This window comes from Phalacrocorax aristotelis, chromosome 2 (assembly GCF_949628215.1).
Source record: "Phalacrocorax aristotelis chromosome 2, bGulAri2.1, whole genome shotgun sequence".
Taxonomy (NCBI): Eukaryota; Metazoa; Chordata; class Aves; order Suliformes; family Phalacrocoracidae; genus Phalacrocorax; species Phalacrocorax aristotelis.
Genome location: NC_134277.1, coordinates 125,440,412 through 125,465,188, shown reverse-complemented (window position 1 = coordinate 125,465,188; position 24,777 = coordinate 125,440,412). Strand labels below are relative to the sequence as shown.

The 24,777-nt window shown below is 39.3% G+C and overlaps 1 protein-coding gene across 1 annotated transcript in view; it reads right to left on the bottom strand.

The window, feature by feature from the left end:
- Window positions 1-757: 757 nt before the first annotated feature.
- Window positions 758-24,777, bottom strand: part of XKR4 (XK related 4) — an 88,218-nt gene continuing 64,198 nt past the window's right edge. The window contains exon 2 of the mRNA XM_075085028.1: window positions 758-5,509. Within this exon, the coding sequence (XP_074941129.1) occupies window positions 4,563-5,509 (947 nt within the window). The 3' untranslated portion in view covers window positions 758-4,562. The remainder of the gene's footprint in view (window positions 5,510-24,777) is intronic.

The window sequence follows — 24,777 nt, the reverse complement described above, 5'->3', positions numbered from 1 at the left end:
AAATGCAATTTACTCTGCTTCCCACCATGCACAGGAGCAAGAGAGGCAGCAGTAGGACCCCAGCAATCTGCTGAAGTCTTTTCCTTGGCATTGTGCAGGCAGTGCAGGGGGTGCAGAATAAATCACAGCATCTCAGCCACTTGATTGCAAGACTTCAGGGATGGAGTGGAGAAAGGGCAGTGGCTTTGGGTGCTGAATCACTGGCAGAGCCAACTAAAACTCAGTACAGAGCCACTTTTAAGGCTTGTAAGGAGTTATATGATCAAATCACAAACACTTCAAAATTGTTTGAGTTCTAAAAAACCCAGCAGGCTAGTTGTGAATATTTGCTGGCCAATAAAAGGCAAAGGAATACTTTGTGTGACTGGGAGTCGCTTTCCAAATAAAGCAGCCCTTGTACTTTTAGTACCACCCATGAATTGCTCTTTTGAGGAGATAATGATACATTGGCTAGACTATGACATATTTTAACCAAATTCGGGTTTAACAGCCATTCACCCCATATTAAAAATTGCAGCTCCAATAAAATTTTAATTTACCTCATCTGCTTAAAAGTTTACAAAGTCAGGCAGCTGAGGCCTAGCATTTAATTTCAGAAGGAAAATTTTCTCAAATGTTATAGAAAGTAATTAATAGAGATTTTGTTGATTTGCCAATGAAAATAGTGTTTATATGCCATCAAGCCCATATAACCCAAGCACAGACACATTGTTCTACCACAGGAAGCATATTTAAACAGACATAAAGAAAAATGAAAATGAGTTTTTCATTATTAAACCTGCATGAAAAAAGTATTGCACATATTTTCAAAGAATTCTTTTTTTTTTTTTAAAAGATTATATTATTATAGAACAAATTTCTTTTAAAATAAGACAAAGGTTTATCTTACATTTTCTTATGTTTTCTGAATGAACATGGGCATACATTACCTGTTCTTTTTCTAATTAGAGTAGTGAATACTACTTAAATTGTTTTTTCTGTAACATACAAATCCACAGCTCTCACAATTTTAAGACCAAGTCTTCAACCAGATAAGCTACTGTTAAATCTGATGGCAAATTTGTTTGATTCATTAGAGCAATACTTACATGACCCTTACTTCTAACAAAGAGATGTGATTGCTTTTCTTTACTAGAACATAATAATGAACTTTTTAATTTTCATGTTTTTCTGGAATGAAATTTCAAAGACCTGATTTTTTTGTTATTTCAAAAGCAGAAGTTAATATTTTTACAATTCTGTTTTTTGCTATTGCTGTCTTAATTGAATTTTATTAATAGATCTTAAAACTGTCTGTGGTAAAAAGAATAGTGCATATTGATTATTAACTGTCCGTAAGGCCATTATGGGATTTCAGCATGGACTACGTTTAATCTTGACAACTTCTATAAAAAATTCTTATAGCTTTTAATGCGACTGTTCACAGCAAAGCAAATTAAGAAATTGTCCATGTAATCATCTGAGCATTAAGATATCAGTAGCCATCTTGTTTTCAGTGCAAGTATCACTGACATTATGAAGATAACAGAGCAAGATTTTGGAGAGGAAATTTTGACTTGGTATAAAAAGACTTCTCCCCTTTCCTCAAACAGCCAGACTGAATTCTGAGGACAAGCTGTGTATACGTGCTGCCACGTACGGCACTGTGCACTCAGACCCTGCAGTAGTTTGCTTAAGATAAATTTACAAACATTATTAAAAAAATTAAAAATGCTGTGAGAGTAAAGAAAGTCAATGCTAGATATTAAAAACCACATGGATAAATAACACCTCTGTGTCCTTCCTTCCAAAACCAAACAAGAGCAAAACAAACTCACACCAAACCTTCTTCATAAACCTTGCAATGCAAGCACTGGTCCAAACCATAACCCTTTAAATTCTGTATGAAGCAACGTTTCTTCAATTCTGACCAAAGGGCTCGACAGTGCTGCCCGCAGTGCCTCACTCACATTAAAATTTCTGAGTTGTTAAAGCAGCAGCAAACACATAGAACTGTTTCCAAAAGAAACCCTCACATCTTGGATTATAAATTTTACCATTCGCCCTGTTCGTAAAGAAAACCAGCAATTTCCTTGTGCGTGCTAGCATTTGATCCTGGAGTGAAGGCTCCACTGAATTTGACAGGACAAAGAACTTGCTCCCAAAAATCTTTTTTAGCAGTTCTTGCAGTGGTATATTTTCTGACAAAATATGAGCGCTTTTCTCTGAATAATCAGCTATATCTCCATGGAGCGAAGGGCAATCACTTTGTACAAAGCTTCAGGTTTGGACTATCAAAGGACTATTTTATTTAAAAAATTATTATAGAGGCAGTTGGCCACTGCTTGGTTTCAAGATACCTAAGAAAGCCCTGAAGCATGGATGTTTTCTGATCTGTGTAAAGTTCCCTCTGACTTGCAGATTCCTGCACTTCCACAGATGTTTTGTTTTGAGGAACTCGCCCCGGCAAAGAACAACGGGTATCGAACATTTCACTAATAAAAAAAGTCAACATTAAAAATGGCTAATTGAACGCATACAAATAAATCTAGGTTGTGTAACCTTGGCCTTTTCATAGTACAAATATTGATAACAGGAAAGACTGAAATTTACCCAGCAGCATATACAGCAGTGACTACACTGGATATACCTGACAGCGAAGGTTACAATACCAATCATCAGGTCTTCTCCATCCTGACAATGCCATTTACAACAGTAACTCTTCTGTTCTGCTTCGCTTTCCTAAAACGGATGGAAATAGTCATAGCAAATTGTTTCTCACGGAATCACTTGGTGTCTTTACAAGCCACTTACATTTGAAGCAGGATCCATGGTTTATAGAGTGTTCTAAAAGTACCCATGTAGGCTTTCATATGGCATTACACTGCAAAACAAATCCATAATGTGTGAAAACCAGGTTTATTTCAACCTGCAGAAGCCAGTTGATAAAATTCATGGACCAATTCTTAAAATCTAAGCTATAAAGAGAATGAAATGTATTAAAACAGTTGAGGTTTATAAAAAGTAACCTTTTTATACCATATTTTTACTTTACAAAAATATTGAAATAATTCATGAGTTTTTCACTCTGCACCAGCTTTAAAAAAAATACTGTCAAATTTTGAGTTGCACCTTTAATGCATCTGAAAGCACCATCAGGGGATACTTTTAACATAAATGAGGATACCATTGACTAGATTTAGGGAGGTATTCAAAACCCAAAAGCTTGCAGCAAAAGCACTCTATTACAAGAGATTCAATGTAATTTTTAGACATATCTGGACACAAGTCTTGAACAGACAGAAGAGGGTCTTCCACATAACTTGCTTATACTATACTTCAGTGAATATACTTACTAAGAGGTGGCTCAAAGCCTTTAAAAGACATCATTTTCACCTTGGGTGGGAAAAATAAGAGCTGTCTCTACATGTTGAGGACTTGATTGGTCTTTGCTGCTTCTTGTTCTGGTAGGGCTCGTGCCACTCGTTATCTGTCCCTCAGGAAATATCAACCTTGCAGTTATACAATGTTTGGCACTAGAAGGGTATGGCATGTCGCAGTCTCTTGTCACCCCTGCATACATTCACACACTGAATCATGCTTTCTCAGTCCTGAAACAGAGAAGTTTCAGTGTGTTCATCTCCTTGTAGTTTCTTCTGAAATATCTGAATGGGGTCCTCCAAAAAGTTTAGAATACGAAAACTATACTTTCCTGTTCTTTTACATGTATATATATATTTTTTTTTGCAAATTGAACACTGAATCATGATTATCATTTAATTTACATCACTATGCGCTAGAGCTCCTTATTCCTCCTGAAAACCAGAATTAGCTGCATAGGATTTCTGCTGAAAGTAACATAAAGAACTTAAATTGCATTTTAAAAGACTCTGAAATTCCACAGAAAACAAACAGTTCTGGTAGTATTAATGTTTATGACCTAATTAATCAGAATTTAGTTTATTTTCCAATGACAGCCTTACAAACATGACAATGTATCTTTTCGATTAAGAACTATTTTGCAAACCTATTCTAATCTGAATGGTTGATTTATGGGAGTGTTGAAGACTACTGTGCTCCTGTTTTTTTCCCCAGAAAACAGTTTTCGTAACAGCAACATTGAGTGCTACAGTTCTGTTCTTTTCGAAAAGTTTTTTTTGTTTGTTTTTGCCATTGATTATGCAAATATCAATCATTCATTTGTAAAATAAAATGCACTACTGGCTGAAGTTGAAAGCTCTGGTCAGAGCCTTCCTATCGGTTTGATTGTAAGTACTGTGCAGTCAGAGTTTCACAGCAGCAAGGAGTCGTGGGTGAGCCTCCCCAGCTGAAGTAACTGATCTGTATGTGTGGGTCAGGATTTGGGCTTTTTTGAGGCTTTCAGGTGATGTGGCTGTATCAGTGTCTTGCAGAAAGACTGCACACAGTGGATCAAATGATAATCATGATGATAGCCAGACTAAGAACACTACAGCTTGCTGCTCTACTTGTAGTACACAGTTTAGTTATTCCTACAACCCTACTGTCAACCCTTAATTTGGACTGTAACGTCGGAGCTTCCTCAAGCTGTGTTTTTGTTTTGTTTACAATGTGGTTTCATACTCCAAGCGCTCCTGGATAAGGGCATCATCTTTATATTGTAGCCGTGGAGGAGCAGGGGAACATTCAAATGCTAAGATCGCCTTCCTCAGGCTCCTGTCCAACACGTGTCTCTCCCACGCTGGGTACCTGTTCCTGAACAGATCGATTTTAATGACAGACTCCTCAATCCTTGGTGGCCGGGATGAAGGTGTGGAGGGTGCAGTGGGTCTCACCTGAAACACGGGCACACACCCATCCCTCTCCGCGAATTTTTGATCTCGCTCGCTCGTGACACTCCGGTTGTTGGAGATGGACCGTAGAGTGTTTGTTGCCACTTCTGAGGGTAAGGTGAAGGCAGCGGCAGGGTCCTCACAAGCACAGCTTGGCGACTGCCCAAACCTTGGTCCGTTGGGGTGAAAGAAGGCATAGTACATTAGCATAAAAACAATGCCTGTTAAAAAGCTGCTGAACACTACACACAGTGCTGGTATGGCAAATGCATCAGAGATTGGTGGGGCCTTGTACAGATACCAGAGAGCACTCAAGGCAGTGTTTTCTAAAAGGATCACAAAATAGTAAATGAAAAGCCTACAGCGTGTCCTTCCTTCCTTGACATTGAACCAGCTGAAGATATAGATTATCCCAACAACCATGTCGAAAACTATCTCCTCCCATTTAGTGATGCAAAACTCTGTCTCGCAGTGGACGATCCAGAAGGTCATGATGCACCAGTGCAGCACGATGAAGATCCCAAAGTACAGCTGGAAAACCGAGGCAAACAGAGCAAAAGTAATAACCCTTGCTGCAATTGTGAAGAAATGCCAGCAAAACTGGATTATAACAGCCATATAACTGATGGGTTTCTTGTCATCACGGGAGTCACGGAGGGCCTTTTGGTAGGAAGCCAAAGCCCAGGCCAGGGATACAAGAGATGCTGCAGCAGTAAGACCTAGGAGGAAACAGGAGATGCAGTTAAGGCATAATTAGTATATCAGCACTTGGTTGAAACCAGTGAGATCCTTCCTGCTTTAAATGTGTTCTTCACCACTCACATAATAAAGTCTCCTGCTTCTCCTTTAGCTCAGCCAGCACTGAGAAATGGACCTCTGCTGCTGAGGATTCATTCTCCTTATAAGCATGTTGGCATGTTGGATACACACGAACAAGAGTGGCCAGCGAACTACACTCTGAAATGTTTCTCTAACAATTTTATGCTTGAAACAAATTAATTAATTCACAGCTTTAAGCAAGTTGGGAATAGGTGTCTCTGTCAGCTCTGTGATTACAGGATCCACTGCAGTTCCTGTTTTAAAGAAAGAATATGAATATTCTAATTTTGATAAGTCATTAAAGAAGCCTAATATAAAGCAACCAAGTCTTTCTAATTAAAATACCAGCATCATATACATACAAACTAAATCAATAAGCATAAATCTACATTTTTAAATAGATGAATGTAACTCTTGTTACATCAAAGTTTAAACTAACTGCCTTACTCTTGCTGAGGGAAAAATTTTGGTATTTCCACCACTTTTAAACAGAATTTTAATGAGTAGAAAGTGTCAAAACTTTATTTTCTTCTTATTTCTGGAAACTAATTTAATTTTAGAAATGTTGGAATTTTCTACTGAATAAAAATTCTGCTCCTGAAGTAGGAAGATATGACTTAATGTTCATATAGCCATTCTGTTTCCCATATATCACAGAATTGCTTATTTATAAGACCCTGAACTATAATATTTCTGGAAAACCTGTCAAATATTTTTCACAAAAAAGAATTCAATATGAAGTTATTTCTCATGAGATTTTAAACTTTTTTTGGTGAAAATAATTCTCATTCACTTGAAAATACAAAAACTTTTTTTAAATACTACTCATTTTGAATGTGTATTATTCTTTTTTCCTCAGGTGAGTTTGATGTTGTTCGTAGGTAAACTTAAAAAAAAGTTGCTTGGCAACTGAATCTAGTCTTTAATCTGTTACTTCCATACACTACCAGAAAAACACCTTATATCCCATTTAAGAAGTGATATAGTTCAGCATAATTATTCAAGCGCTTAACACTTACAGACCATTCTGTTAGAAATTAATGCTAACCCTTCTTTACTAGAAGATTAATTTTTATTTACTTATGACTCATATCACAGTGCTTTAGATGGAAATAGGAATTCAACTGAAATGCAAAACTCCAGCCTTTTACTGTATTTATTATTTAAATAGAATTGCAATAAATATGTTGTATACAGAGGAAAAATTTATCAAACATTTTATATTTAAAACTGGTTTAGTACCAAAGCAAATTTTATATACAGTTAATGAGTGAATTCATAAGTCTCAGCATCCCAGACTGAGAATTTATGCATAGACCTTTTAAGCATAATGATGCTCCAGCTTACTCTATTTCTAAGCAGTTCCTTAACTTTGAACTAGTTATTGAAGTAAATCAAACTGAAATGAAGAAAACATTTCTTTTCTCTGCTGTTAAAAGCAGTTTAATCATTTCAACAACTTTTGGTTCTGGATGAATAGACAGTATTTTTGTTTGCTATTCAGTAGGTTTCTTTAGAACCTAACCATCAAGAATATATTACTTAAATATTGTAAATTTTATGTAAATTTTACAACCACAGAGTGGTCAGTTTAAGCCTAAATACATATTGCTATTCTCTTTTGGAAAAAAAAAAAGGTTGTTTTAAAACAGAAAAGTGTAGGTTATGGATATAATGCCTAATTCTGAAGGGAAAAAAAACCTAAGCAATCCGCCTGGCTTCATGCACTAAGATTTTGCTCAGTAAATAGTACAGAGGGATTAATTGCTTTCAGAAGGGATTGTGTTTGCCGGTGTTTCTCCCTCAGTCATTGGCAGGGTGCTAATTGTGTTGTGAGTTCTTGTTTTAAAAATAAAAATAATAATAAACTATTAGCAGAAATATAGAACAAACTTAGGATTCCAGGGCGAATTTTTAATAAAACTTCATAATTTTTCTTCCCACACAGATGCCTGGATGCCAAAACACCAATGTTACTGCTGCAATCCTCCTCCATGGAGGGAATAAGCTATCAGTGATGAAGACAGGAAGAAGACATGGTATAAATTGTTATTTTCATTTCTCACATGTATATTTGCTTTTCATGCTGGGCTGCCTTTCCGTGACCATTATCTCTGGAGACAACACTAACAGCTGAGAATGTAAATTCTCGTTGAAATAGCACACTTCCTTTCCCTTACGAAATGAAGTTTGGAAAGGTAAATGAATAGGATAAAAGATAAGAGAATCTTTCAAAACAAATGAGCCACTCTGAGCAAGAGCTCAAAAATAGCATTATCAGCACAGGAAAAGAGTAACGTAAGAGAGAAATCCATGTATTTTTTTTGCAAATCTAACTTTAATGACCTCACACACTCCCCCAGAGGTTTGTAGAGTTATCATCAGTTTTGCATTAGGAGGCGTAAAATAATTCAATAATGTACACAGACTGTTCCAAATAAAATGTTAAAATTCATAGGAATTTCCAATGTTCTAATGCTAATTAACTCATAGTCATTGTCTGGGACAGAAAGAAGCAAGTACAATAGAAATGTAATTCTGTTATTTAAATAGTCATTAATATGGAAACATCCTTAGCTTTCACAGAACAAACTCAGGGATACCGGCATACAGGAGAGAAAAGAAGACAAAAGAATGTACAAAAGGGAAGAACTGATAGTTAAAGTATCATAGAAACATAGAATGGTTTGGGTTGAAAAGGACCTTTAGAGGTCATCTAGTCCAACCCCCCTGCAGGGAGCAGGGACACCTTCAGCTAGATCAGGTTGCTCAGGTTGCCCGTCCAACCTGACCTTGAATGTTCCCAGGGATGGGGCATCTACCACCGCTCTGGGAAACCTGTTCCAGTATTTCACCACCCTCATAGCAAAAATTTTTTTCCTTATATCCAGTCTAAATCTACCCTCCTTTAGTTTAAAACCATTACCCCTTGTCCTGTCACAACAGGCCTTGCTAAAGAGGTTGCCCCCATCTTTCCTATAGTCCCCCTTTACGTACTGAAAGGCTGCAATAAGGTCTCCCTGGAGCCTTCTCTTCTCCAGGCTGAACAACCCCAATGCTCTCAGCCTGTTTTCATAGAAGAGGTGCTCCGGCCCTCGGAATCGATATGTATCTACCGTTGTGCTATTGGCAATGGTGTTAGGGATATAGAATTAAGTTAAGGGTAAACGCTTCATGGGCACCATCCATTTTTCTTTGTTGATGAGACCAAGCAGTAAAGAATTATTAAAAGTATAATTAATAATGAGAGCAATAATGTGAAAGTGATGGAAATGGCAGTTTGCTCATAAAGGAATGTCGCTATATGAATAATTCACTGGGAATGAGATAAAGTGAATTACTGTAGCACTGAATGGCTAATTCATTAATTAGAACATATCGATGCATTTGCTGAGTATTTGTTCATAGAAACCTCTTTATCCATATTTCAAAAGAAGAACTAAAATAAATTTCTATTACTAGCAAAACAAAACTTTAAAGGCACTAGCACAGCACCAGGAAAAAAAGAATAGAATGTCCTACAGACATAACGGAAAACAAATAAGTTGTAACAATGCAGGTGGTTTAATTCCCCAGTCAGCAAGGCTTATTTGCCATTCAGAAATAAACAGAGAAGATTGGACTGTGATCTGTGGAGCCACCACTCACGAAGAACAAGCACCAGCTTTCCTGCTTGCTCAGCTGCAGCCTCCACACTGACTCTAGGCACTGCAGCAACTTTCTGGTGTATTTGATAGTCTTGTATTGGTGCCGTGAAAAGCCGAAATCAGAGTCTTGTATTTAGGGTTGTGACCTTGGAAATTAAGACGAACTAGCCATTCTCAGTGAATATATACTCAAGAAACTGCATGCTCATCTGTTACAGACTGTTAAAAGTCTAGGAAAGCAGGAATTCTGTAAAATGGTCTTGGGAAACATGAAAGCATGTTCCTGTTTCTTCCTTTTCTAAATCTGAAACTTCACATTTTTTCAACAGTATATGGTTTGGTCTCTAAAGTTCTGTCCTGAAGAGTAAAGAAGTACAGGATTTGCACAGGAAAAAAGATCACTTCATGTGTTGCATCAGGCAAATGATGCTTTTGTTTGTTTCTAAAATGGACACCCAAAAAACTGAACAGCAATTAGTCAGAAGTGTACGTACCCACCTCCAGCCTTCGTAGCTTAGCCCATAGGCAATAGTCTCAATAATGAGACTAGTCAACAATGCATTGTATTAGGACAACTTTCTGTCAGGAACTAATTAGAATCTGTTTTGAGTGTAAAAGACAATTTAATCTCTTTTATCCTGTCAACAGTTTGCATTACCTAATTGTATTATTTGTATAAAGGAATGACAACTTTGTAATTACAGATGAGATTCAGATGTCCTTAAGATAGTGAACTTCCTCTCTGAAAACAAAGAACAGAATTGCCTTGACTGAATTATAATTTTAACTTCCTTCCCTGGAAATGATTCTTTTCTCCATATATAAGAGATGTTCTTGCATTTTGTAAAGCGTGGCATATCTGTACTGGTACTTTAAATATAACGCGTAATACACTGCAACAAGCTACAGCTCATTAAAACAAGATAAAAACCCACAAACAAAACTTTCACGAGTGAAAGCAAGCATATGTAAGGGAAAAGAGAATGTATACAAAGATTGATACATTCACAAATGTAATATTATTTCACAGAAGCAAGCCCAAATAGATACAGGAGGGCCAATGAAGTTCTCCTTAACTCTACTTGTGAGAAATCTGACTGAAATGTTAATCAGTAATCCAAATAGAATTGCTCACAACAGATAAGGGTTTTCCATATTACCTCTCTCTGCTTGGTGATTCACAACTTACTTGTGTCCTGCTGACATCTCTGCCTTTGCATTATGGTTCTCCCAAACACGCACAATTTATTTAACTTTAAGGAAAGCAATTAAATATCTAAGCGGCAGATATGATTTACTAGTTTGTATTTTTCTCCCATTCCCACAATATAATCTTTAGACTGGGGTGTAACTGAAAAAAATAGGAGTCTCATTCTCGCACTAATTTTATCTTACTCCTGATTTGTACTTGAGAGAGTAAAGGCATATTCAGGCCCATAAATTACTTTCTTTCTAATCATATTAGTCCACAAATTCTATCTAGAATAAGAACAGAACACCTTAGGTCAGCTGAAAACCCTACAAATGAATGAACTGATCCAAGAAAGTGCTCCTTGACATTCAACCTGATTTCAGAAATCAAACTCCTGCCAGGGCTTCTGTCTCTCATTCATCCTCCTTTTTGAACTTCTACTCATCGTTTCCAGGAGTAAATGAATGTAAAAGCAGGAATACCAAACACAGCAGGACATCTGGGCATGACAATACTGCCTGGGATCTGGGACCATGAAACATTTTTTAAGAAAGCCTATTTTCACGAGCTTCCTCACCAGCTGGAGAAGTGACGTTATATGTCATACATTATATGACATGCATTATATGTATCCAAGCTTCCAGATGCTTCTCTGAACCAAAGCCAAGGATCTCTGACATTCAAGGTCCCCCTTAAGGCCTTAATCCTGTAGGAAACATATCATGACTGCATCCCTCCAGCTTCAGAAAATGGCTTGCTATATTTACACGGCTTATGCCATGCTGCTCTGCGAGTATAGCCACAAGCTTGACTAATTCTCTTATTCCCACACAGAAGTATGGCCATGTGCGACATTGTATACATACCGTGCTTCCACATGTGGTTTAGTACACAGGATGCTTTGCATGCTTCAGGAGCAGCTTTTGATCATGTCAGGGACTGTGTGTTGAGGTTCTCAGTATGTGTTTTATGCTCGTGGGTCTCATTCCCTGACCAATACTGCGAGATGTAACCTAAAGATGAAGCTTACTTTTTTATGCTTTCCTATTACCTAAAGGGATAACAATATGAACCCTTGCCCTCACCTGGATTATTCCCTCCCTTAATTACTGCAGATGTAGCCTGCTGGGGTAAGCTGTAGCACTGTACTAAATTATCCATATTGGAATCCATCCTTACAGCCTTATGTGTCTGTCGTCAGATTTCATAGTCGGGACACTTCATGTACAAGGATCCTTGCTGACAGTCTTTGCTGGCACGTTTCTTTTTTTCAGAAGAGGGAAGCACCACCAACTTAATGTCTGCAGCAGGTCTAAACACTAAAATATGATGTATTCTGATCTTAACATGTCTTTCTGTACACCAGTACTCCAGGGTTTGTGGCCTTGTTGTCGAGGGTCATTGTCCATAAGCATGTTGCCAAGATAACCTTATTACTTTCCCACATCAGCAAGTTTGCTTACATTAGCTGTCCTAAATCCTAGCCAAAGGCTTTCTGTGCAATTAAAACAAGCTGCTTGAGGTGAGAAAGGGACTTTTTTTCTTCTTAGAGGCCACTAGCTCTGATCCTGCCCAGATAGAAAAGGCTTCTTACAGAAATATTCCACTTCTGTAGTTTTGCTTAGACTGTTCATTACCCACAAACATGGCAGTGATAGTGTCTGAGGATGTGTCTCTAGTAGTTCACATTTCCAGTGCTTTCCACAGGCTGCATTCAGGACTGGGGATGTTCAAGGCAATATAGATGGCTTCACCAGTTCATCTGCCAACATTTGGCTTAACTTTCTCCCGGTGCGTACTGCAGTGGGGTAATGCAATGTAATGAATGACAGGAACTCTTCCTTGTTGAAACATAAGTCAGACTTATGCCTGATATTACTTCTCCTAAGTGTTATGTAATGCTTAGAGAACTTGCTAGCATATATAGGAATAACTTCTCCCATGATTCCTTTCAGCTACTTTCATTTATGGTGAGACAACTTCCAGCTGTGTCTTTAATTTGGCTCTCCACAACAACTTACCTTTGCTCTGGAAGGCTAGAAACATTATAGATATTGAATGTTACTTTCAACCTTACTCATTTTACCTACCCCTAAGTTTTTTCCAGCAGTAGTTTGGTGTCTATGTAGAGGACCTAAGTCAACTGACAAAAGTTTGGCTTATTGTACATAACTTTAGCAGATTCTTACGGTCTGTACCAGACACCTGCCTAATGATTTGCCTCTTCCTGCACTCAAGATCATATCCATCTTAGCAAATGTAACTGCTAGACATACCGTTGAGATGCTTCTGTGAGCATTAATCCTGCTTGTGGCTTTAAACAAGTCTACAGCTGAATGATGGTTATAATTTTATTTCAAGCTAACTTCAAGAACAATTTCCCTTTGCTTCTCACCGAAATCCAAATTAAGTGTTTTACCCAAATTTTGTTGTTAGTATCACACGAGTTCTTTTGGAAACTACAAATAAAATCTGCTACAGATAAAGGAAGTCAACATAGCATGCAGGGACCACAAGAACCATGAAAGCTGGACCTCTCCTGTCTTTCAAGAGACAGTAATTCAGGCCTTTCATCAGCTAATGATGAAAGGGTTTTGGGCACAACAGCCAAAGGCTCTGCTACCTTCTCATCAGTATGTAAAAGTAATTGACTGTTTTAGATACTTGAACTGAAGTGACACTGCCAGAATATGCTAGCTAAGGCCAATTACTAGCTGAGTGAGCATCCTGGTGATCTCTTCTCCTGCCACACAAGTACATTTTCTTAGTATATTTTAGTTTCTTATACTACTAAAGACATGTTATATTTATAAATTAAAATTCAAGAGTCCTTATTAGCCACTAATCAAGTCCAGTCCTTCACAGGCAGTGACAACCGTCAGATACTCATGTATGCCATGCAGTCTGTATGCTGTCAGGCTTGGCAAGACAGCATGAGATCATTTCTCCTGTTAGGAAGCTAAACTTAGGCTTCTGTACTTTCACAGCTAGACTCCTTGCCTGTTAGGTAATTTGGTAACTTTATATTCCAGTGAAGTATGTGCAGCATAAACATACCCACTGACTCCAGGCTCATTTCCATGATTTGTACATTTCTTTTTGGCAAAAAGTGTTTTTGACGTCTTGATGTTGCTGCAAGTAGCTTATAGCAATCAAGGGATTATCTGGAGACTGCAGCAATCCCAAGCAGAACAAAACCCCTGCCATTACCTCTTGAGGAGAAAAAAGATCATAACACAATGCTAAGCTAAAGATAGGGCACCATCTATGGGAGAAGGCTCCACCTGCACTGCTTGGTCCAATACACTGCAAATATGGACATAAAGCCAATGGCAGAAGCAGCAGCACTTCTCCCTGCTGCCCAACAGGAGAAAGAAAAAAAGATGTAGTCTACTAGACACATAAAAAATCCTGTTAAAACAAGTTTTGTGGAACCTCCTTTCTGTTGATCCACATTTCTGTGTTTTACCTTTAGTTTTCTATTACGCTTTTATATGCTTCTGCTTATGCAACTTTTGGACAAAGTTTTTCTTGGTATATTGCACTGATTCGGAGGGACCAGCCATAAAGATTTGCACTCTATGGCTGCTAACAAGATCAACTGGAATTTTTTTTCTTGGAAACACTTTGGAAAAATATTCATCAAGTGGAAAAAAAATGTACACAGTAAATGCCATTTACATTATTTGTCTTGCATTAAAAAAATATTTCTTTAGGAATATGCAATTATTTTTTTTTTAAAAAAGACATTGTATTTAGTCTACAACAGTGTACAAGCATGAATAGGGAGAAAATTAGTATTAGTATTCGTTCCTTCCACACAGTCACTGTGGTCACCCATCCCAAGGTCTGGATGCCATCCTTCCCAGTTCACAGAGCAGTGGCCTGGCGGCTGGCTCAGGGCCGCTGTGGTATGCACGGAGCCCGTACATCAAAAGTTGGCAGGAAAGTAAAACTTCAGAAAAACAGCTCTCAAAGCAACAATACAAAAGCCAGAACTAAACCAGCACATGATGTGGAAACTAATCCATTAAAGTGAAAACATGGTCGTGCTAGAAGCAGTATTGGTTTCCTAATCAGTTCTGCATAAAACTGTTTTCCAGCAGAGAAAGGGGAAGAGGAGGAGAGGGAGAACAGGAGTGTAAGCACCAGAGTGAGAAAAGAAGGAGGAGGAGGAGGTGCTCCAGGCACCCGTGGGAGAGGACCATAGTAGAGCAGATATTTCCCTGCAGCCCGTGAAGGAAGGATCATGGTGGGGCAGACATCTACCTTGCAGCCTGTGGATATTTCTTGAAGGAAAGTGCAGCCTGTGGAGACCCCTCACTGGAGCAGGTTTATCCTGAGGGAACTGTATCCCGTGGGAGGGACCCCATGCTGGAGCAGAGACAAAGTGTGAGGAGGAAGGAGCAGGAGAGACAAAGTGTTATGGGCTGACCGCAACCCCCCATTCCCCATCACCCTGTGTGCTCAGGGGGAGGAGATAGAAGGATCAGGAATGAAGGAGTGAAGTTGAGGCAGGTAAAAAGAGGATGCAGGGGGGAAGCTGTTGTTTTAATGTGTCTTTGTTTCTCACTATCCACATCTATTTTAATTGGCAATGAACTGATTTTCCACAAGTCAAGGCTGTTTTGCCTGTGATGGCAATTGGTAATCATAGAATCACAGAATGTCCTGAGTTGGAAGGGACGCACAAGGATCATCAAGTCTAACTCCTGTCCCTGCACAGGACAACCCCAAATTCACACCATATCTCTGAGGGCATTGTCTAAGTGCTTCTTGAATATCATCAGGCTTGGCGCCATGACTGCCTCCCTGGGGAGCCTGTTCCAGTGCTCCACCACCCTCTGGGTGAAGAACCTTTTCCTAATATCCAACCTAAACCTCCCCTGGCACATCTTCCTGACCTTCCCTTGGGTTCTGTCATTGGTCACCAGAGAGAAGAGATCAGCCCCTGCCCCTCCTCCTCCCCTTGTGAGGAAGCTGTAGACCACGATGAGGTCTGCCCTTAGTCTCCTTTTCTCCAGGCTGAACAAACCAAGTGACTTTAGCTGCTCCTTATGTGGTTTCTCCTCTAAACCCTTCACCAGCTTCATAAGGGATCTCCCGGCCTTTGCCCCAACCCACATAGTTTTTCAGCCTATTTTCTTGCCCTGTGCTGTTGAGGAGGGGGAGTAGGTGAGCAGCTGGGTGGGGGTCTGGATGCAATGCAAGGTCAGCACAACATATCCAATGATCTCACTGCAATATATTTTTGCGTGCACAAACCATACATGCGGTCATTAAAAAGGAACATTCAGGCTTCAGTAGCCAGGCTGCATCTTCTCCTTCCAGGACTATTCAAGAAAAAGACCTCCCTGTACAGGGATACATGGAAACATACCTCAAACTTCTGTAAACCCTCCTTCCTCTGAAATGTCTCCTGCTACCTGCTAAGACCCTACAAGGCACTGGCCACCTCAAAGAATGGATGTCTGAGAATATCAAAGACACCACATAATTTCCTGAGATTTAGCTAGATGATGTGAGAGCAGAATGCACCTCATACCTGGGAGGACTGGAAAGTTACTACAATAACAGTTTTTCTATGCTTGTAGAGAAAAGTACAAATTCTGGAATAACGAGGCATATATCAACATAAGTCTGTTTTAATTTAATATATTCACAACAAATTTACTGTCTTTTTTTTAAGTGAAATGCACAAAATTCAATATTTCAGTAATGTGTTTAATGAATATGGATATATACTTAAAATGAGATAGAACAGTAACAATCTATCAGTGTACAAGACAAGCCACAGAGCTTTTGACTTATGAACACTGAGTGAATCCCACACTTGTGTTAAAACAGTTGCATAAGAATTCAAAAGTTTCAAACAAGGGGGAAAACCCTCCTTCCAAGGGATATTTAGTTTCACTTTAAAAATGCACTTTTTTTTTTTCCCAGTCTACCTTTGGTTTTCACGCACTTATTTGGCTGAAGTTCTGTAGAGTTAAAACAATTTCAGCATAACCTTTCGTGGACCTTCACATTTTTAAATACAAAGGTTTCCAGAACATCAGATTTTTGCTTAGAAGCCCTCAGTACCTTTGAATACCATAATGTCAGGAGATCCTTAGAGATGCGTCTTCCTTTCCTTCTCCTTTCCTTCCTTCCTTTCCTTCCTTCCTTTCCTTCCTTTCCTTCCTTCCTTTCCTTCCTTTCGTTCCTTCCTTCCTTTCCTTCCTTTCCTTCCTTCCTTTCCTTCCTTTCCTTCCTTCCTTTCCTTCCTTCCTTTCCTTCCTTCCTTTCCTTCCTTCCTTTCCTTCCTTTCCTTCCCTCTCTTTCCTTCCTTCCTTCCCTCTCCTTCCTTCCTTCCTTCCTTCCTTCCTTCCTTCCTTCCTTCCTTCCTTCCTTCCTTCCTTCCTTCCTTCCCTCTCTTTCCTTCCTTCCCTCTCTTTCCTTCCTTCCTTCCTTCCTTCCTTCCTTCCTTCCTTCCTTCCTTCCTTCCTTCCTTCCTTCCTTCCTTCCTTCCTTCCTTCCTTCCTTCCTTCCTTCCTTCCTTCCTTCCTTCCTTCCTTCCCTCTCTTTCCTTCCTTCCTTCCCTCTCTTTCCTTCCTTCCTTCCCTCTCTTTCCTTCCTTCCTTCCCTCTCTTTCCTTCCTTCCTTCCCTCTCTTTCCTTCCTTCCCTCTCTTTCCTTCCTTCCTTCCTTCTCTTTCCTTCCTTCCTTCCTTCCTTCCTTCCTTCCTTCCTTCCTTCCTTCCTTCCTTCCTTCCTTCCTTCCTTCCTTCCTTCCTTCCTTCCTTCCTTCCTTCCTTCCTTCCTTCCTTCCTTCCTTCCTTCCTTCCTTCCTTCCTTCCTTCCTTCCCTCTCTTTCCTTCCTTCCCTCTCTTTCCTTCCTTCCCTCTCTTTCCTTCCTTCCCTCTCTTTCCTTCCTTCCTTCCTTCCCTCTCTTTCCTTCCTTCCCTCTCTTTCCTTTCTTCCCTCTCTTTCCTTCCTTCCTTCCCTCTCTTTCCTTCCTTCCCTCTCTTTCCTTCCCTCTCTTTCCTTTCTCTCTTTCTTTCCTTTCTGGGGGAGGATATCTCCTTCCCTTCTCAATATGCAATGATACTATAGAGATCAGGGTATAATCTACAGAGAAGACTTGATGGTTAGTGCTATTTCCAAGCAGTTGTTTTTAAAATAATAGAACATATGTGTGTTCAGTTATGTAAAGACTAAATGCTGGAAGAGGAGGAGACGTGGACTTTGAAAGCCGCATCATATATAGCCCTTAGGATGAGGACTTAAAGCATTATTCCTGATTTATTTTTTTTTTTAGCTATTGCACTATCAGAGGCCAGCATCCAACACAGAGAAGAATAGAAGCCAAGACATGTTTTGGCATGAATAATATCCCAAATATCTTATACTAAGTCTTATTACAAATCAATAGCATGGGACCAGGTCACTGGCAACGAAACACTGACTCCATGCAGAAAGAGAGCATGGGGCCATTACTCCCCTTATATCTCCTTAAGCCATACATTTAGGATTGGCTTTCAGTGGTTCATAGGCTCGTATTGGCTTTCTGAAAGGGGATAAATTTCAGCCTCATTAAGCAGCTGATATTTCTGCCACTTGCACATTAAAGTAATTCTGAAGTTAGTACCTTATCTGACACAATTTGTCTAAGAAATATTTTATATACATAACATTTTTCTATGTTTGCCTTTTAAGCTCCTCTAAGCTTTTCAGCTCTGAAGAGATGCTGAGGATAATGCCTGATATGGTCCTCAGGGACAAACTGCAATTAGTATGACTTTTAAAAGGAAATTGATTTAGCATTTGTGCAATCCCTCTTAGTGGAGGGAAAACTGGAGCTGTTAGCTTTGTCTGGTACATGATGCTATTTAAGTTTCCTCTGGATCAAACTGAAATATTACAGTTCTCACTCTTTGTTATGTTTCTTTCACTTTGAAAAACTTCAAATACATTTTCCCAATAATTCATTAGAGTTATTTTTCGGTTAGCAATCACTAGCCTCCTTTCCCCCCTCCCAAAAGAAAATCCACATTTTCACCTACTGTGCAGATAATGTAAAGTGAAGCAAAGTCTAACTAACCAATTAGAAGAATGCTCAGCGCATTCTGGGAAGTCTGGAGATTAATTCTGATTCTACCTCATACCCAGTTTTGGATTATTTTAGATCTCGTGTTTATATCTTTGTCTTCAATATTAATTATAAAGCCATTCATTATCAGTAAGGAAGCTCTACAACTATATCTCTACCTATCTCTGATATATCTAGAGTATGTCCACATGATATAAATACGTAAATATTATGTATCCATCTACACTTCATATGTACAGTATATTTAGATTTATATACTACATACAGAGAAATAAACTGGCACAATTTGAAGACTCCAAGAAAAACAATGACTCAACATTTCCTCTGAAAAGCTTTTTCAATATTTATATGTGGTTTGTGCCAAAAAACTGCACCTCATTGCAAGATTCAATTAATCTAATTTCAATTTCTGGTCCTTATCTAGACGATTGAAAAAGCTTCCCTGGCTCCTGGTATCAAACATTTTTTTCATGTACAAGATAGAGAATGATTGAATTACTTCTTCAACATTTTCCCAATATTCTGGGCTGATCAGTCCCTTAAAGTCTTACATCCAAATGGTTGATCGATGGCCTCTGGGACCGTTTTGTTCCCCTCCTCTGGATTTCCTTCAGTAGCTCCATCCTCCAGGAGGTGAGTCACAGAACTGGGCACAGGCTTTTAACAGTGGTCCTATTGGTGGTGCTCACAGTAGTATGGGTCTATTGCATATCCTCCTTCTACAGCCATGGATGGAAATCAGGCTCAAAGCCACTACTTGATACTAAGATCCCACAAAAACACTCTTCTCTTTGCTGACTGCTTTTTTACTGTTTTTTAAGACAGAGATTTTCTCATCCTGTAGGTGTAGTCTGTTTCTGATTCCCAAATACACACTTTTCTGTATTAAAACGTAATTAGTTGGCTGTGATAATTTTGACCAAATGATTCAGATCAGCCTGTAATGGTATCCTGTCCTACGCACTGTTATCTACCCTCACATCTCTGTGCAATGCCTGGGAAAACTTAACCAGTCACTGAAACCCACCCAGCAAATATTATGTATCATCATTCATAAAGCTATCAAATGGGAGCAAGACCGAGTGTTTGGTAGGAGCTGCTAAGCATTTTCTCACTCATTCTTTCCTAATCTTCATATCCATCTAGAAGACAGCTTTTGGTTCACTTAATGTAAGCCCTACTCACTCCTGCTTCAAGATCTCATATGATATTAAGTCCCATGAACTTAAAAAAACCAGTATTCATTATAGTTGCTGTCATCATTCTAACCTGTAAGCCTGTCAATGAAAGATACCAGGTCTGGGTAACAAGACTTAACAGTCGTGAAACAATCATTTGCAGAATTCTACTACCTAGCCTCTAATTCTTTGTTAGCTGAGCAGTTAATCTTTCTATTATACTGAATTAATTTCAGACTAATCTATACTTATTTTTTAGCTCTGTGCACCTTTTCTTTTATCATTTTAAGGCTTGTTTCTTTATGCATCTGCACATCAGTCTGCTCCATGGTAATTTTTAGGAATGATAAGTGATTTCAACAGAATTTGACACAGAAATAGATGTCTCAAAGATACCAAGTTCTGTAAAGTTCAGGGAAAAAACAGCAGCTAGAGTGTTCCCACTGAAAGGAAAGCAGAATTCAGGCGTTTTTACGTCTGAATTTCAGGCATTTTTATGCCTTCAGGCACTTTTATTCCAGTAGCTGGGGTCAATTAGTAAGTGAATAAATGTGTTCCTGGCAGCTGGCAAATCCACACAGGTATAGCTTTGAGCTAACCCCAGCAGATATTGCCATTTACACATCCAAACCCAAACTCATGAGAGAGAACTAGGAAGAAGGCAGGGAGTGAACAGTACAGTGTGGCAATCCAAGGGATCTGAGAAAAAACTGGAGATATTTTAGGACAATGGTAAAGGGCAGGGTAGCAGTCGGAGACACTGTGAGAAGGCTATGAGGACATTACGTATTTATTCCTCCAGTAGGGATAGGAAGAAGCTAGTAGGAAATAAGGCTTCGTTATTTTTGCTGCTTGAAGAACCTATGAAATTATATTAATAGGCATTCTGCTTTTCTGGAATTCACCTGCTTCTCCAATATTTTGTTAGAAATTAATGTTTCAGAGTCTATAGATATGTGTAACAGGGTCCTCCAAGCTGGAGACAGTATAGTTTATGCTGGAAATAGAACACCTAGAGAGCCCTGTAACTGGAACTCAAAGACTCAGATTATGTTCTAGAGATTACTGAACATCTACCACAAAGAGCAAAGAAATGGGTATTAGTTTTATAGTAGTATGACTTTAAATCAGGTTCTCTGCAGACACAAAGGGGAAAATGGCAGTCAGCTGCATACCTGATATTTGATATATTGGTTTGTTGATATGGTGTGACAGCAGATTAGCAAAGCATTTTTTTCAGACACTGAAGATGATCAAGAAGTTATCAATTCCCATCGCTGGCACATTTTTGCAAACAGACTAACAATAGCAAAGTATTCAAGCTACACTAGTAACCTAACAACACTAAACATTTTGGTACAAAACCCCAGTGTTTTCTCAACACCAGGAGCAGTGGCAAAAACAGATAAAAGCTTAGAAACAGTAGCTCTAAACATATTAGTGAATACACAACACCAACAAAATGCCTCCGCTCTGGTTCATCTTAATCATCCTGATTTGGAGCGGCAACAGGATAGAGCACGTGCCCATGATTGGGGTGGGGTGAGGAATATGCTGTTTCCCTTCAACTTTGGCAGTTGGATGTACACAGTGAACAACTCTTCATCCAGCCTGCAGGAAAAAAAGCTTATATCTGCTACTACTACATTTAGGTAACTCATCCCTCCCAGTCAATTAAAACCATAGCTATTCCTTAGAAAACAAGATTCATAGAAAGCCCTCTGAGCCATGCCACAATAACAAACAAACAAAACCAATACCATCGCAAACTAATACAACATTTCAAGATTTGAAAGGTAATATGGAAATATGCTTCAAAGAGTTTACATTCCTAGTTATAGCAAAAAAAACCTGTCATGATCTATTTGGGTAAATGGTCTTTCACAGAGAGATGAAGCAAATTGGCAAAAGCTTTTTTTTATAATTGCAGTTCTTATTAAAGCAAATGCAAAATAGTTTTCCCCAAACACTCAGGCAGTGGTTGGAAAAAATATTTGCATTAATCAGAAATCCTTTCAGTATGCATGTAAATTGCCTCTACAAGTTTTAATGTTAGGATACCAAAATAATCTGTATTTTGAGATTTTAGTATATAATTTGAATTCTAAGCACTTTATAGCCTGGTTAAACCCTAATGAATTTAACATTTTTCTGTTACTACTACTGACTGTTTTGGAACAACGTATTATGGACACTGATACTAGTTTAGAAATAGTTGCAACGCTCTTGCAATAACCTAGTATACTTGAATTATTAATATTATTTTCTTTCAATCTTAACCTGATTTGGGAGGCAGGAGACAGAATTTGTTTTGTTTAGGATTAGAACAATACATGAGTACAAACTTATTTAGAGATTTTCTTTATTCTGTTTTGGAAAAAGTAAGGTCTGTTGAGGTGCAAGACAGTGAGTCAATTTATGCTTTCTCAGATATTCAACGCTTCCTTGTGCTCTTGCAAAATAAGCACCATAAGAGATAGCTTAAACATCTCATCCATTTGGTTCTGCATCTTTTCCTTCCAGCGTTTCCACTCCTAAAAGTCTTCAGCATCACCTGCCTCTCAAGTGTTCCCTGAGACGCTTCCCTTTCCTCTTTGTCACTTCATCTGCAAGGTTGTTGAACTACTCTTTGCAATGCTCCTCATATTTCTTGCTTTTCCACAGGTTTCCCAGGTCATATATTTGTTTTCTGTGGAGGTGCTCTGAACCTCCAGCCCTGCCTCCTCCCTTCCCATGCCCATCTCACCTGATGTCTCCACAGTCCCCATGGCTAGCCCAGCACTGGGACAAGGTGCCCAGGCCTCTGCTTTTAGACACAACCCCTTGATAACTGGGGCATGAAGACCATAGCTGCCTGGTTCAGGAATGTGTGGTAGTCCACCATAAAACCTAGACAGCTACTATCTTGTGTTCACGTCTCTTGGCAGCAGGCTGTCCCAGCCCAGCAACTCACAGCTCTGGTGTCCAGCTTTCTTTAAACAGACAGTTTGGGTTGTATTGGGTTTGTGTGGCAACATTTTGGTAGCAAGGAGGCTACAGAGGTGGCTATGTTCAACAGAGCCAATGCCAGCTGGCTCCAAGATGAACCCTCTGCTGGCCAAGGCCAAGTCCATTAGTGGTGGTGGTAGCACATATGGGAAGGGGAAAAAAAACCCTGCACAACTGCACCTGGAGAGAGGAGTGAGAATATGTGACAGACACAACTCTGCAGACACCAAGGTCAGTGAAGAAGGAGGGGGAGGAGGTGCTCCAGGCACCAGAGCAGAGATTCCCCTGCAGCCCGTGGTGAAGACCATGGTGAGACAGGCTGTCCTTGCGCAGCCCATGGAGGTTAATGGTAGAGCAGATATCCACCTGCAGCCTGTGGAGCAACCCATGCCAGAGCAAGTGGATGCTTGGAAGAGTCTGTGACACCGTGGGAAGCCCAAGCTGGAGCAGGTTTGCTGGCAGGACTTGTGACCCTACGGGGGACCCATGCTGGAGCAGTCTGTTCCTAAAGGACTGCACCCTGTGGAAGGGACCAGCGCGGGAGCAGCTCATGAAGAACTGTAGCCTGTGGGAAGGACCCATGTTGGAGATGTTCATAGAGGACTGTGTCCCATGGGAGGGACCCCACACTGGAGCAGGGGAAGAGTGTGAGGAGTCCTCCCACTGAGGAGGAAGGAGCGGCAGAGACAAGGTTTGATGAACTGACCACAACCCCCGTTCCCCATTCCCCTGTGCTGCTGGAGGGGAGGAGGTAGAGAAAATTGGGAGTAAAGTTGAGCCCAGGAAGAAGGGAGGGGTGGGGGGAAGGTATTTTAAGATTTTAAGATTTAGTTTTTATTTCTTATTTCATTAGTAATAAATTAAACTAATTTCCCCAAGTCGATTCTGTTTTGCCCGTGATGGTAATTGGTGGCTTTATCTCCACCCATGACCTTTTCATTGTATTTTTTTCTCCCCTGTCCAGTTGAGGAGGGGCAGTGATAGAGTGCACCCATTGTCAAGCCAGGGTCAACCCACAATGTTTCACAATCCTGTTAAACAGCTCTGGTGTTTTGTTTTTTTTTCTTTTCTTTTTTTTTTTAAAGGTCCTTCTACAGCAATGAATTCCATAGGAAACTAATAGTCTTGTTATTTTTAAAGGAAGTGCTAGTTTTATTAACTGCTTCATATTTTAATACGAAATGTCATACTGAAGTCAAAGGTCTGCGTGTGTGAGTCACTACCAAGTGAGCAAGGATATTCACTGATTCTTTTTTCCAAAGCAGCCCTCAATACCTAGGGCATTTCAACTCACTTCCTTCTGTTCTGACTAGCACTCCTACTTGCTGAATTATGTCATCAGAATAACCCCTGCCCTGTGCTGCTATTCATTTTTATTGCCTTTCTTTCTCATAATGATGTGAGAAAAACCTGAATACAATAGTCAAGTAATGAAGGCAAACTTCCGTAGAATGCAGGAATATATTTGTAATTATTTGCTGCCACATTGTATTTCTGTCTGTAATAAAATAATTTATGCTATTCACAGAGTATCTATATCCATAAATTCCTAATTTAACATTAAAATAGATAAAGTTACAGTCATGATCTGAATACACCCTATTCTCAGTGCAATTGCAAGAGTTCATAAACTATGTATCTCAAAGGCTTATAGGAAATGTGAGTGATGTTCGTGCAAAAGGTGTGTCTGCTAATATTCAGTTAATAAAACACATTATTTCTGTCCCCAATATAAGATTCCCTCTCCTTTATCTGTGCTGAAAAGGTGACAAAATTTCCCCTTATAGCTCCATTGTATTCCCCTAAGCTCTTCAAGCTGAGCAACGTATTAGCTCCCAGAACACGCATATTCCTGTGAGGGGGACATTTTAACAATGCTTTGCAGATCTAACACCTCTTCTCAAAATATTTTAGTATCCTCGATAGTCATTACATTATTCTTAAAATAGCTCACAAAGAATGTCAGTATGACATCCATTTTCCTGATGGATGAACCAGGGAAAGAGGAACTGAATGATTTGCCTGAAATATCGACGCACAAAGCCTTTTCAAGAGGAGGAACCCAGGAGTTTT